Genomic DNA, 15,388 nt, shown 5'->3' with positions numbered 1-15,388 from the left:
ATACTCACATGTAATAGGAACAAAAATATAAATGTAGAAAGTGACAGAACGTGTTAAAGGCGCGCAGGACTCCGCCTGTAACAGTTGTGTCCTCGGGCTTCTCTCGGGTTGGGCTTAGAAACTTCCCTTATACAAAGTCTCCTGGGTGTTTTATTGTCCGGCTTAAGAGTAGAAATATAATACAGTATGTGATGTGGTTAGACAGATACACGAACAGGAGTTATAAACTATAAAGGTGCAATGCGATAGTAATAATGTTAAATATATGTTTAATAAAGATAAATGCTGGTTTAATAGTGAGAAGTGAAGAAGACGGGTGTGGCTGCAATGTTTGCTTTTAGATTTAATCTGGTAACGTTCTGGGACACATCTTAGAATCCAGTTTAGGACTGTGTTGTTTTAGGACAGGAATTGAATTAGGAATCCTAAATGAGGATGTCATAGACCTAAAACAACAGTTCGGTGTGTATGGCTCTGACACTGATGAGGACGCTTTAGATGATACTATAATAAGTGATGATTGACTCGAAGATAAAATCTAACGAGCGAGTGAGAGCTGTTGATATTCTGTCCGTCTCCCCTCACATTTCTTAAAATGGAGGAATAACTTTGGTATTAGGAAGATTGATCCTGTGTTTGAAGCTGAAGATAGAGCCACCAGTGAGGATGTCTTCCTGTGATCCTCTGCAGGGCTGCAGCCGGCCTCAGTACGAGGTGAGGAACCGGCTCCTGCACGTCCTCTTCCTGCTGTCGGCCGGCCTGGGGCACGAGATCTTCTACATCACCTGTCTGCCCTGCATACACTGGAGCCTGGACCCGTTCCTGTGCCGACGCCTGGTCAACATGTGGACTGTGAGTCACAGATGGATGTTTGTACGTCTTCAGTGTCCCACAATGCCACCTCTCTTCTCTTCATCTCCCTCTCTTCACCTTTCAACCTCCTTTCATCCTCTTCTCCCCCTTCCCCTGACCCGTGTCTGACACCAACATGTTCATATATCCCCAGGCCTGGGGGGGGCACTGGGTCCAGCCTGACCGGGGCCCTTGATATGTCGAGAGGCCAAACATGAGGACACATTAGTGGAGAAAGACTTCCAGGATCTCCCTTTAGATGTTTATTCTGACACAATCCAGCACATGACGACTAAAGAGCCCAAAGACACGTCCAGTGTGATGGCAGGACGAGATGTCAGCCTCTCTGCTGCTCTGTTTGATGGGCAGTGTGTTTTTGTGCCCTTTGTGTCCCCGCCCCGAGCGCTGGGTGGGTGCCCTGAGTCTGAACCCCTCGTTTGGCCCCCCAGGGGAAGAGACACCATTCTTCTGGCATCCTGGCTTCACCAGGCCCCTGTGTGAACTCCACATAAACACCAACACACACACATGCTCCTGCTAAACACACTCGTTGCCCTCCCTCTAGTTAGACATTACCAGCTTCACTCTTGAGTTCTCCACCCCCCCCGGTCCACCAGCAGTGTTTTATTGGCCTCATCAGAGCGCCGAGCTTTCTCTCTCTGCACCGACCATTTGGTGCGTCAGCCCTCGGGGCGCATCGCTCCACGCTCGTAACTTCTAACAGCGCCGCGCCATTGTGCTGGTGGAGTTCTATCTAAGGTTCACGGAGGGCTGTGCACTCCTCCGTCTCTCTCACGCACACACACACACACACACACACACACACACACACACACACACACACACACCAACATTTGAAGTGCACCCATGCACATTAAGACTTGTACGCATGAGCAAACGCATTACAGGGCCATGTCTGAAACACACACACACACACACACACACATACACACACACACACACACACACACACACACACAGGGTGACTTTGGTTGACTTAGAACACAATAGCTGTCTTTAAACATATGGTCATGTGTTACATTGTCGTGTTGCCTGGTTTAATAATAGCGTTATGTAAATCGTGCACCTACTGTGCTGCTTGGAGTATAAAGCGTTGTTCATAGAGGACACACGTGACGTAGGTAATGGCAGAGGAGGGTCACGCTTAAAGACTGAAACTCACCTGTTTCCCAGAAGCCCAACGCGTCCTTGGACCAGCCGTCACTGACGAAGGCCGAACGTCAGAACACGAGTTCTGCAGGGAGGACGTCAGGATTTATACATTTGATTTCAGAAGATATGTTGTTCATGACACAAGAGGATCTTCACAATTGAACGTAAATGCTATCCAACGCCGATGTTAGGATATAAAGGAACTACAGACTCGTGTTCGGTGGTTTGACGTTACATTTAGTCTCATTTAGCAACCGCCATCTTATTTCAGGCATCAAACCAACGACTTGTTCAGAAAACATAATGAATTGAGACGCAGGACGGAGTGGCCGCGAGCTAACCGCTAACGCTTGTTACCTCGAGGATTAAACTCCTTCATCGGGTTAAAAACGACTTCAGAAAAAAAGGGAAAGGAAAGGAGAGACCCTGCCCGGAGGAAGCCCGGGGCCCCCGTCTGGAGCCAGGCCCAGAGGGAGGGCCCGACAGCGAGCGCCTGGTGGCCGGGTTTGCCACGGAGCCCTGTCAGGCACAGCCCGAAGAAGCTACGTGGTGCCTCCCATCCATCCATCCTGTGGGCCCACCACTCATGGGAAAAACCGCTGGGGTCGGGTGCGCTGTCACACGGGTGGCAGTGATGGTCAGGGACCTCGACGGACCAGAACCGGGCAGCAGAGGCTGGCTCTGGGGACGTGGAACGTCACCTCTCTGTGGGGGAAGGAGCCGGAACTAGTGCGGGAGGTGGATCGCTACCAGTTGGATCTGGTGGGGCTTACCTCCACGCACAGTCTTGGCTCTGGAACCGTACTCCTGGATAGGGGTTGGACTCTATTCTTCTTTGGAGTTGCCCAAGGTGTGAGGCGTCGGGCCGGGGTGGGGATACTCACTAGCCCCCGCCTGAGCGCCGCTACGTTAGAGTTTATCCCGGTGGACGAGAGGGTCGCCTCCCTACGCCTTCGGGTTATGGGGGGGGGAAACTCTGACTGTTGTTAGTGCCTATGCCCCAAACCGCAGTTCTGAGTATTCGGCCTTCTTGGAGACCCTGAATGGAGCCCTGCAGGGGGCTCCAGTAGGGGACTCCGTAGTCTTGCTGGGAGACTTCAACGCACACGTGGGAAACGATGGAGACACCTGGAGAGGCGTGATTGGGAGGAAGGGCCTCCCTGATCTAAACCCGAACGGTCGTTTGTTGTTGGACTTCTGTGCTAGTCATGGAATGACCATAACAAACACCATGTTCGAACATAAGGATGCTCATAAGTGCACGTGGTACCAGAGCACCCTAGGCCAAAGGTCAGTGATCGATTTCGTAATCGTATCATCTGATCTGAGGCCGCATGTTTTGGACACTCGGGTGAAGAGAGGGGCGGAGCTGTCGACTGATCACCATCTGGTGGTGAGTTGGATCAAGGGGTGGGGGGAGACTCTGGACAGACCTGGTAAACCCAAACGGGTAGTGCGGGTTAACTGGGAACGTCTGGAGGAAGCCCCTGTCCTGGGGATCTTTAACTCACACCTCCGGCCGAGCTTTTCAGCCATCCCTGTGGAGGTTGGGGGCATTGAACCTGAGTAGGCGATGTTCAAAACCTCTATTGCTGAAGCTGCGGTGATGTGCTGTGGTCTCAAGGTCTTAGGTGCCTAAAGGGGCAGTAACCCTCGAACACCGTGGTGGACCCCGGTGGTCAGGGAAGCCGTCCGACTGAAGAAGGAGTCCTTCCGGGTTATGTTATCCGGGAGGACTCCGGAAACAGTTGCAGGGTATCGAAGGACTAGAAGAGCAGCAGCTTCTGCCGTGTCAGAGGCAAAGCAGCGGGTGTGGGAGAAGTTCGGAGAAGCTATGGAGAAGGACTTTCGGTCGGCACCAAGGTGCTTCTGGAAAACCATCCGGCACCTCAGGAGGGGGAAGCGAGGAACCATCCAAGCTGTGTACAGCAAGGGTGGGACCCTGCTGACTTCAACTGAGAAGGTTATCGGCCGCTGGAAGGAGCACTTTGAGGAACTCCTAAATCCGAGGCAGAGCTGGAAGCTGATGGGGGATCATCGTCAATTTCCCTGATGGAAGTCACTGAGGTAGTCAAACAACTCCACAGTGGCAAAGCCGCAGGGGTTGATGAGATCCGTCCAGAAATGCTGAAGGCTTTGGGTGTTGAGGGGCTGTCTTGGTTGACACGCCTCGTCAACATTGCGTGGAAGTCTGGGACAGTGCCTAGGGGTTGGCAGACCGGGGTGGTGGTTCCCCTATTTAAAAAGGGGGACCAGAGAGTGTGTGCCAACTACAGGGGTATCACACTTCTCAGCCTCCCTGGTAAACTCCAAGGTACTGGAAAGGAGGGTTTGGCCGGTAGTCGAACCTCTGATTGAAGAGGAACAATGCGGATTCCGTCCTGGTCGTGGAACAACAGACCAACTCTTTACTCTTGCAAGGATCCTGGAGGGGGCCTGGGAGTACGCCCATCCGGTCTACATGTGTTTTGTGGATCTGGAGAAGGCGTATGACCGGGTCCCCCGGGTGATACTGTGGGAGGTGCTGCGGGAGTATGGGGTGAGGGGGTCACTTTTGAGGGCCATCCAATCCCTGTACGCTCAAAGCGAGAGTTGTGTCCGGATACTCGGCAGTAAGTCGGACTCGTTTCCCGTGAATGTTGGCCTCCGCCAGGGCTGCGCTTTATCCCCAATCCTGTTCGTGATTTTCATGGATAGGATATCGAGGCGTAGTTGTGGAGGAGAGGGGTTGCAGTTCGGTGACCTGAGGATCTCATCGCTGCTCTTTGCAGATGATGTGGTCCTTATGGCATCATCGGTCTGTGACCTTCAACAGTCACTGGATCGGTTCGCAGCCGAGTGTGAAGCGGTTGGGATGAGGATCAGCACCTCCAAATCTGAGGCCATGGCTCTCAGCAGGAAACCGGTGGATTGCCTACTCCGGGTAGGGAATGAGCCATTACCCCAAGTGAAGGAGTTCAAGTACCTCGGGGTCTTGTTCGCGAGTGAGGGGACAATGGAGCGAGAGATTGGCCGGAGAATCGGAGCAGCGGGGGCGGTATTACAGTCACTTTACCGCACCGTTGTGACGAAAAGAGAGCTGAGCCAGAAGGCAAAGCTCTCAATATACCGGTCGATCTTCGTTCCTACCCTCACCTATGGTCATGAAGGCTGGGTCATGACCGAAAGAACGAGATCACGGGTACAAGCGGCCGAAATGGGTTTTCTCAGACGGGTGGCGTCTCCCTTAGAGATAGGGTGAGAAGCTCAGCCATCCGTGAGAGACTCGGAGTAGAGCCTGCTGCTGCCTTTACGTTGAAAGGAGCCAGTTGAGGTGGTTTGGGCATCTAGTAAGGATGCCACCTGGGCGCCTCCCTAGGGAGGTGTTCCAGGCACGTCCAGCTGGGAGGAGACCCCGGGGAAGACCCTGGACTCGGTGGAGAGATTATATCTCCTCACTGGGAACGCCTCAGGATCCCCCAGTCGGAACTGGAGGATGTGGCCCGGAGAAGGGAAGATTGGGGTTCCTTACTGGAGCTGCTGCCCCCGCGACCCGATCCCGGATAAGCGGTAGACGATGGATGGATGGATGGATGGATGGGGTTAAAAACGTACAATATGTCTTTATTTTATGCCACTAGTGGGCTCTCAATTAAAGTAATAAAACCCGGCCCAGTGAATCATGGGAGTTTGTCTTTGCAGTCATCTTTTCCCGATTAGGATTATTTCTTTGTTCTTTGTTCTGGATGTTGAGTCGAACTATCTGCAGATGTCTCCTCGTCTAAAACAAACCAGTGAGTAAAGCTGGGAGAAATAAAGCCGTTCAAATCACTTCTTTTTAGGCATTTTAATGCAGAAACTTCACATATTTTATCTCTTTAATGTGGACGTGAAGGCAAAACAAAAACCTGGACCAACCTCTGGGAATAAATACGTTTCTGTTACGACTCGGACACAGACACGAGGGTAAAGAGTGGAATAAACTAAACTTTACTTCCAAAGAACAACAAAATAACAACTCAAAACTCTCACAAGGAGGATATACACATTCCTCTGCACAGCACACGTCATGGACCACTGCACATGATCTCACAAGGACCAGACGACCTGGCACACGACGAGGGAGACACTTTATACAAGAGGTGAGTGGGAACAGGTGGAAACAATCAGGGGCGGGGCAGACGCTGACGATGGCGGGAAACCACACAAAGACAGAAGTAAACACAAGACATGACACCAGGGGAGTGAACTCTACAAAATAAAACAGGAACACAAATGTGTAGAGTTCTAGTCAGTGAAGTTGCACCTTACTGTTAACAACTAACATCTTTCAAAAGCTAAATGTGCTGCTGATCTGATCTGCATCACAAACATATGGTCCAGAAACCACATACACACACACACACACACACACACACACACACACACACACACACACACACACACACACACACACACACACACACACACGCACACTCTTGTTTGAGTATGCTTTCTGGTGAATAAGTGTATTGATCGAGGACGGTGCGGCTTTGGACTTTGATCTGTCAACATGAGGATCTGTGTGTGTGTGTGTATGTGTGTGTGTGTGTGTGTGTGTGGCCCTGTCTTTAACTCTTCCCTTAATGTGCCCAGACTCCCTGGGTCAGTCCTTTTGATGTGACTTGTACAAAGGCAGAATGAGAGCCAGGCTCGTGAGGCAGCTGAATATAATGTTTGTGTTGATGGTGTGCAGGCGGCGCGGCGAGGGCATCATATCGTGCACGCACTCACGCATTCATTGTGCGGATGATGAGCACACAGTATGGCTCGTTGTGCGTCGGGGTGAATGGACGGGTCAGACGTGCTAAATGGGTTCGCCATGGTCTGTCCTCTGTTTATTGTACTCCGCATGGGGCCGATGGTTCTGCCCGGGTGCACGTGTGCACGTGTGCACGTGTGCAGGTAGATGTAAATATTGGAATAATAAATGTATGGAAGGGTTAATCGAATTATTTCCCTTCTTTATGCTCTTTTAGCGTTCTCTCTGTCTTTGCACGCACAGTATGTGGACACTATTAAATAATTATTAAAGTATTAAAATAAGGAAATATATATATATCATGTTATTAATACACAATCGTGGCTGCAGTGTGAACTTGTTCAGATGCATTCATACGTTTTATCTGTGCGATCAGAGAGCCAGACTAGCTCTTCCCGTCTCTCTGCTCCTCCTTTATTTAGCCAGCAGGTCCCCTTGAGCAACGAGATCTCTTCTTCTGACTCGTCTGAGGAAGCAAGAGAGTTTAAAACCATTTCCTTACGGGATGTTTGAGACAATAGTTTGCTTCTGACTCCAGTTTGTACGTGAGAATATGCACAAAGACATAAACTCATTAATGCTCTTGTGCCTGAATGGGCTCGTCCGATCTCTGCGCTCGGAGGAGACGTCGGCAGCGTTTTGATTCCCCTGGTTTGGGAATGAGAGCGTTTCATCTTCTTACAAGTTGCTGCAGCGACCGCGGGTCAGCTGACACTTTTTATATCTCACTTTGCCATGGTAACAATTTCCTGATTGCAGTGTCAGTAGACAGGGTAATAACAACCTCTCATTCTCTCCCTTAAACACACACATTAGTGTCCTGCTCGCTCTCCCTGCTCCTCGCTAAGACAGCCATTAAATATACAAGGCAGAGCTTTAAATAAACCCGGAGCTGGAGCAGGCTGCCCCTCCGAGGGCCGCTGGGAGCTTGTGAAAGAGAATAGGCTGCACACACACACACACACACACACACACCAATATCTATACACCACCACTGCACACACACACACACACACACACACACCTTGTCTGACCCCTGCTGAAGACGCTGTGTCAGCCTCCCAGCCTCCTTCAACTCTCAGCTTCTTACAATAGATTGAGTTTCTGTGCGGCTGCAGCACTTTCCACAGAGCGGGTCTCCACGCCGCCTTTTCTTTTTGTGTTGAGGGGAAATGGAGATTACTTATTTATAAGACTGTGTGCTTAGTTTTAGAGCTCAGCCTGATCAGGATTTATCTTCCTCTACTCGTTATCATCATCTTCCTCCATCTCTTACTTCTGGTTCTACTCTTCTTCGTCATTTCTGCTTTTTATTTGCAATGCTGAGGAGTTCCAGATGATACATCTGTATTATATTAATACTATTTAAATTCTCTGTATTCTTTTAAATAAGTTTAATGTTGCAACAGAAACAAACCATGATGCACCATTTATTTACTTCAAAGAATACTATTTTAAATTATTGTGAAATCTGATAACAATTGTGCTGCACAATATATAATATATATATATATATATATTATATAATATATATATATAATATACATATATATTATATTATATATATATATATATATATATATATATATATATATCTTATATAATATATATGTATATTATATATTTATATAATATACATATATATATATATTATATATATAATATATATATATATGTATATTATATAAATATATAATATATATATATATATATATATATATATATAATATATATATATATATATATATATATATATTATATATATAATATATATATATATATAATATATATATAACAAACCCCCGAACAATAAATGATCCTTGATTTTTTGTGGCCCCCCGCTCCTCCCACAGGTGGTGATGTACGTCGGCCAGGTGATGAAAGATGTGCTGAAGCTGCCTCGCCCTCTCTCCACACATGTGGTCAAGCTGGAGACGCGCGTCGATGCCGAATACGGGCTGCCCTCCACCCACGCCATGGCCGCCACCGCCATCTCCTTCACGGTTTTACTCAGCGCTCCGTCCAGGATTCAGGTGAGCATCCTACTCTCCTGATTTATTACCTCAGTAACATTTTCCTGATGAGTCTCAGTCTGTAGTTTCAAGTCTTCTTCATCATGATGTTCATTTAGTAACTTTAGTAACTTCATTTAGTAACTTTAGAAAGACTTTTAGAAACATTTAAATAAAGGATAAAGCAGCGTCTCTTTAGGGCGGGGCTTCCTGTGATTGACAGGTCGTTACCACGGTGTTTTCGTCTCACAACTTTAACTCTTTCACAGTTTGTGTTTTCAGACATTAACATTTTGCTTCAGTTGTACTTATCTCCACCCTCTCGTGTCACTTCTGGTTGCAAAAAAACAAGATGGCGATGGCCAAAATGTCTTCTAATGGCGGCAGGAGGAGAGCCAGTGAGCTGTTAGCTGTTAGCATGTTAGCATTCATCTTGTGTCTTCTAATGGCGGCAGGAGGAGAGCCAGTGAGCTGTTAGCATGTTAGCATTCATCTTGAGTCTCCTAATGGTGGCAGGAGGAGAGCCAGTGAGCTGTTAGCTGTTAGCATGTTAGCATCTCTGTGTCTTCTAATGGCGGCAGGAGGAGAGCCAGTGAGCTGTTAGCTGTTAGCATGTTAGCATTCATCTCGTGTCTTCTAATGGCGGCAGGAGGAGAGCCAGTGAGCTGTTAGCTGTTAGCATGTTAGCATCTCGTGTCTTCTAATGGCGGCAGGAGGAGAGCCAGTGAGCTGTTAGCTGTTAGCATGTTAGCATTCATCTCGTGTCTTCTAATGGCGGCAGGAGGAGAGCCAGTGAGCTGTTAGCTGTTAGCTGTGACTGCTCCAGAATGTAATGAGTTCTTCACTCCTCCATGCTGCAGCCTTCCACCAAGTTTCATGAGAACCGTCATCCTGATGAATCTGAATTTAAGTTTTAATATTGTCACACGCACGTTCCCTTCTTCAGCGTGTTTTCTGACAATCGCCAGAACAGATGACGACGGCGGCGTCTTGCTGGAACCGTCCGTGTGGCAATAACAATTACTGTACATCGTTTCTTGATTGGCAATTGTGATATTATTACTGAATCTATGAAACATGATGTACTCACACCCCATTAGAGCTGGGGAGCAGAGGCTAAGTGTTGAACTGTAATTCTCGTTAGCGGTGCTATTTAATGGCCTTTGCACTTCATCACCAGTTAGTGTTACATTAGATCCAAATGAGCCGCTTCACTCAAACCAAAGCGACTGTAGGCTGGTGTGAGGCAGTGGGGGCCTGTGGATGGCTCACAGCTGAGTGGGATGAAGGGAGTGTCTCCACTGTCCATCACAGAGTCCTGACTGAGCTGTTGGACAATGGGCAGGGGGGGCGGGGCCAGCAGTCACCATCAGTCACCATCAGCCACACCCGTCGAGCTGCTGTTTGGTCTCCTGATGGACTCGCCTGAGTCAATGACTGTCAGTCCACGTCTCCTCCTCCTCCTCCTCCTCTCCTCTCATCTTCATCTCTCCCACTTCGCTGCCAAGTCAATAAAACAGTCAGTGGCTCCATCACAGCACGTCGTAATCAAGCACTTTTAATGAAGAATCCTTCAGCCAGTAGTTTGCAGCCTCGACAGACTGATTTGTGGGTTTCAGCTTTTCTTGCAGTGCCGTTCTCAAGGTCAGAGAACCCCCCCCCCCCCCTCCCTCATGTACAGTACAGCACTTAACTGTGGCCTGAAGGACGCCCCTAAAAAGAAAAGAGCATGTATTGCTGTAGATGAGTAGCGGGCTGTTGCAGAAGGTCTACTGAATAGCCACGAGGCCTCGGGGCAGGTCAGAGGTCACGACAGTCAATCACAGAGTGACCCCCTCCTGTCCCCGCCATCCTTTGTGGCCATTGAGGAAGAAGAAAAAAAACCCTCTCTTCATGAACTGCCAGTGAATAGGCTTCCAGCTGCAAGAGACAGGAAAGGACACAGGAAAAAAGGCAGCGAGGAGGAGGAGGAGGAGGAGGAGGAGGTGAATGAATACACAAGGCCTCTCTTATTGAAATGGACGGGGGAACAAAACCTGCCGCCGTAGGTAAAGGAGGGAGGGGGGAGACAGTAGAGGAATAAAGGAGCGGTGGCTTGATGGCGGGCAGTACGTCAACACGGCAGAATGGACGAGTGTCAGGAAGGAGTTGCACGTCTCCTTTAAGAGGGTCGACCAGCGATTTGATCACAAACAGGAAAAAGTACAAAATGACAAATATTCTTGTTTTCACTGAGGAATGTTAGACATGTGACGTAGAACTTTCTACTCCGTCTTGTATCACCCTAATCAGGCAGTAGTGTTTGTCATTGTGTGTGTGAGGAATTCACATATAAAAGTGTGTGTGTGTGTGTTTTTGTGTCACAGTTCCAGTTCGAGGTGGGTCTGCTGATCGCACTGACGCTGTCGTCTCTGGTGTGTCTGAGCCGCCTCTACACCGGCATGCACTCAGTTTTGGTGAGCGAGTTCCTCCGTGCACACACACACACACACACACACACACACACACACACACACAGACACACACACACACACAGCATAAAACATTCAGGGCAGGATTCATAATTCATAAGTGTGTCTGGTTAAACTGTCTGTCTGAGGCTTTGATCCAACACTCTTCATTCAGCCGACTCTTTGTCGCCTTATATTCAGAATCTTGACATGTATGCATTATACACAATATGTTATCTGTCACTCACTGCTGAAAGTGCAGAACACAATGAAAACAATGTTTTTATATTTCGTGAAATGAGCTTTACAGTGAAAGAGCGACTTCATCGATCAGGATTAAAAGGCTCTATATTGCAGGAAATGGCACTTTCAGGTGTTAATTAAATTAAAACTCCGCTTGTCCTTCACTAATGTTGCACCACAACTTCTAACTATTACTCGGCGGCCGCGCCACATCTGTCGGCTAAACATGAGGTTAAAGCCAGCAGCCGGTTAGCTTAGCTTAGCACAAAGACTGGAAACGGGGGGGAAACAGTTAGCATGGATCTCCGAAAGTAACACAATCCACCAACCTGCAGCTGTGAAGACTAAATAACACATTTAACTCTTGGCAGGGAAGTAAAACGTGTATTTACTGAAGTAAAAGTAGTAATACCACAGTGTAAGTCCTGCATTCAAAACTTAACTCAAGTCAAAAGGTACAAAAGTGTATAAACTACAAAAAGTACTAATTCTGCTGATTTCAGAATATATATAATAATGTATAATAATATATAATATTATATATAATAATATATAATAATATATAATATTATATATTATTATATATAATAATATATATTATATATAATAATATATAATATATATATAATAATATATAATATATATAATAATATTATATATTATATATAATAATATATATTATTATATATTATTATATATAATAATATATATTATATATATAATAATATATATATTATATATATAATTATAATATTATTATATATAATAATATATATTGTATTGTTGCATTAATGTGTTTGTATAATACTTTATATACTATAGGTAGCTTGTGAATCTCACCAAGAGATCAATAAAGTTTTATCTCAACCTATAATAATACATGATAAATCATTTATTGATTATACTTTGTGTTATTAAAGAGTAAAACGTTAATATTTGCCTCTGAGATGTGAAGAAGAAATATAAAGTTGCAGGAAATGGAAAGTAAAAGTATTAAAATAAAGTTTTTGTTCTGTTTCAGGATGTGATCTGCGGCGTTTTAATCTCAGCGCTCATCTTGTTCCTCACGTACCCATATTGGGAAACCATCGACCGTTTCCAGCTCACCAGCCGCGTCTCCCCCGTGGCGGCGTTGACCCTGCTCCTCTTCCTCAGCTACACGTACCCCGAGCTGGAGCACTACAGCACCACGCGGGGGGACACCACCACCATCCTGGGCGCGGGGGCCGGCTGCTCTGTGGGATACTGGGTGAACGAGCAGCTGGGGCAGACGTTTGAGCCCCTGGGGGTGCTGCCCGTACCCTTACCCACACTGACCGCCGACGCTCTGGCACGAGGCTCCGCACGCTTCTTTGTGGGAGTCGTGGCACTATTGGGAACACGTCAGGTGGTGAAGACGCTGAGCCTGAAGGTGCTGTATTCATGGTACAGGGTGGGGAGGAATGACGAGAGTGCCAGAAGGAGGAGGGAGATTGAAGTGCCGTATAAGTTCGTCACGTACACGGCTGTCGGGCTCGTCAATTCAATATTAGTCAATCGAGTGTTTATTCTCCTGGGGCTGCTGTAACACCAACACTCTGACTCCCCCAGGTCTACTTCAGTGTGTATGAGATGCTTGTGATTCAGTCTGAGCTGCACATTAAAGGCTTTTTCAGAGTTTGATCATTATTTGAATTGTGTAGTCGAGTTCCCCGACATCATCCAGACATGCTCACAGCAGTCAGGAAGAACCTGCAGAAACCAGTTGAACTGAAACTTTGCAATTCATTTCAGTGGCACCCGTCTCTCCCCCCCTCAAGTCATCTCACTTGGCGGGTTAGAACAAGCCATCTGCTGCACCATACTGGCCTGGTTACTGCATGTTAAGCAGCAGTGCAGGACTGAAATAGTTAACCTCCCTTCGCTACAGGACAGTTTGAAGGGATGCCGGAGCGCCTGTCAGACTGAATTTACAAGACGGCTCGTTATCTGGCAGCTCGCTTTCATACGGGCGTCTCCCGGCTCAACCTCCCTCTGAACGGACAGAGAAGCATCAACATGTAGACGAGTGATAGAAAGTACGGGAGGCAAAGAAGCCCCAAGAAATCTCTAAATAAAATGTCCTTCTCTTCACACTCACTCGATGTTGTTCACACTACGCTGCCGTCACAACATCTGGCAAAGGTCAAGCAACCTGCAGCTGCAGGTAAGGACGTTCTGCTCCTCAATGCTGCAGCGCTGGACAGATGTTTCATTCATGCACAAACTGTCAGTGACATTGGGGGTGAAATAAAACATGCACAAGTGTTCCACTGCAGTTATTTACAGAACTATCTATACATTAATACATTAAACATAAAAACCTAAACTGTCTCCTGCTTTCCCTCTCACACACACACACACTTCTCTTTGGAAGAGCAAGAGTGTTTTGTTGATATCTTGTTGATAGCGCTGCAGCCTCACTGCGAATAACACTCGACTCTGTCGCTCCTCTAAAGAAGAAGATCATAAAATAGAAAAAGAAAGCTCCGGCTTAATTTACAAATCCTCAAACTAAAACAAAAGTCGAGAAATCTTGAAAGTAAATGGCGTTCCACTAAACTGGAAGAATCTCGTTTAGTCTGGTTAGATCATCTTAAAACGTATAAGAAGGACTCTCCGTAATGCAGAGCAGCTTATTACTCTTCCTTAATAGAAGAACATAAGAACAACCCCAGGTTTCTGTTCAGCACTGAGGCTGACAGAGAGCCACAGCTCTACAGAGCCTTCTATTCCTATATCTCTCAGTAGTGACGACTTCATGAGCTTCTTTAACCATAACATTATAATTATTAGAGACTAAATTAATCTCCTCCTGCCCTCAATCAGTAACGACTTAACTTCAACCTCCAGAACCTTAAAAACATCTGTAACTCCTGAAATATATCTAGACTGTTTTACTCCAATCAACCTTAACCAACTAACTTCAACAATCTCATCGTCTAAGCATCAACCTGTCTTTTAGACCCTGATTCCAACTAAACTGTTTAAAGAAGTTTTACCCTTAATTAACACCTCGTTATTAAATATGATCAACCTGTCTCTATTATCTGGCTACGTACCACAATCCTTTAAAGTAGCTGTAATAAAACCACTTCTTAAAAAGCCTAGTCTTGATCCAGAGGTTTTAGCCAACTATAGGCCGATATCTAACCTTCCCTTTCTCGCTAAGATCCTCGAGAAAGCAGTCGCAAAACAGTTGTGTGACTTTTTACATAATAATAGTTTATTTGAGGTTTTTCAATCTGGATTTAGAGTTCATCATAGCACAGAGACGGCACTGGTGAAAGTTACCAATGACCTTCTATTGGAATCAGACAAAGGACTTGTCTCTGTTCTTGTCTTGTTAGACCTCAGTGCTGCTTTCCACACTGTTGATCAGGACATTCTACTACAGAGACTGGAACATTGTGTTGGCATAAAAGGAACAGCACTAAGCTGGTTCAAGTCCTATTTATCTGAGCGATCTCAATGTGTACTTGTTAACGATAAATCCTCCATGACAGCCAAAGTCAGTCTTGGAGTTCCGCAGGGTTCTGTACTTGGACCGATTCTATTCACCTTATATATGCTTCCTTTGGGCAATATTATAAGGAACCACTCTATAAACTTTCATTGTTATGATACCCAATTATATCTATCAATTAAACCAGATGAAACCAATCAATTGGCTAAACTTCAAGCCTTAAGGACATAACAACTTGGATGTCTAGCAACGTTTTGATGTTAAACACAGACAAAACTGAAGTTATTATACTTGGCCCTAAACGCCTCCGAAACGCATTTTCTAATGACATAGAAGCTCTGGATGGCATTAACTTGGCCTCCAGCACCACTGTAAGGAATCTTGGCGTCATCTT

General features: G+C 46.4%; 1 protein-coding gene across 1 annotated transcript in view; it reads left to right on the top strand.

Annotated features, from left to right (window-relative positions):
- sgpp2 (sphingosine-1-phosphate phosphatase 2) overlaps positions 1–13,821 on the top strand; it is a 14,472-nt gene extending 651 nt beyond the window's left edge. Inside the window, exons 2-5 of the mRNA XM_029446751.1 lie at positions 691–852; positions 8,659–8,838; positions 11,184–11,273; positions 12,532–13,821. Coding sequence (XP_029302611.1) covers positions 691–852; positions 8,659–8,838; positions 11,184–11,273; positions 12,532–13,077 — 978 coding nt within the window. The 3' untranslated portion in view covers positions 13,078–13,821. The remainder of the gene's footprint in view (positions 1–690; positions 853–8,658; positions 8,839–11,183; positions 11,274–12,531) is intronic.
- Positions 13,822–15,388: the final 1,567 nt, after the last annotated feature.

The sequence above is a fragment of the Cottoperca gobio genome, chromosome 13, assembly GCF_900634415.1.
Source record: "Cottoperca gobio chromosome 13, fCotGob3.1, whole genome shotgun sequence".
Classification (NCBI taxonomy): Eukaryota; Metazoa; Chordata; class Actinopteri; order Perciformes; family Bovichtidae; genus Cottoperca; species Cottoperca gobio.
This window is presented reverse-complemented; position numbering and strand designations above follow the sequence as displayed.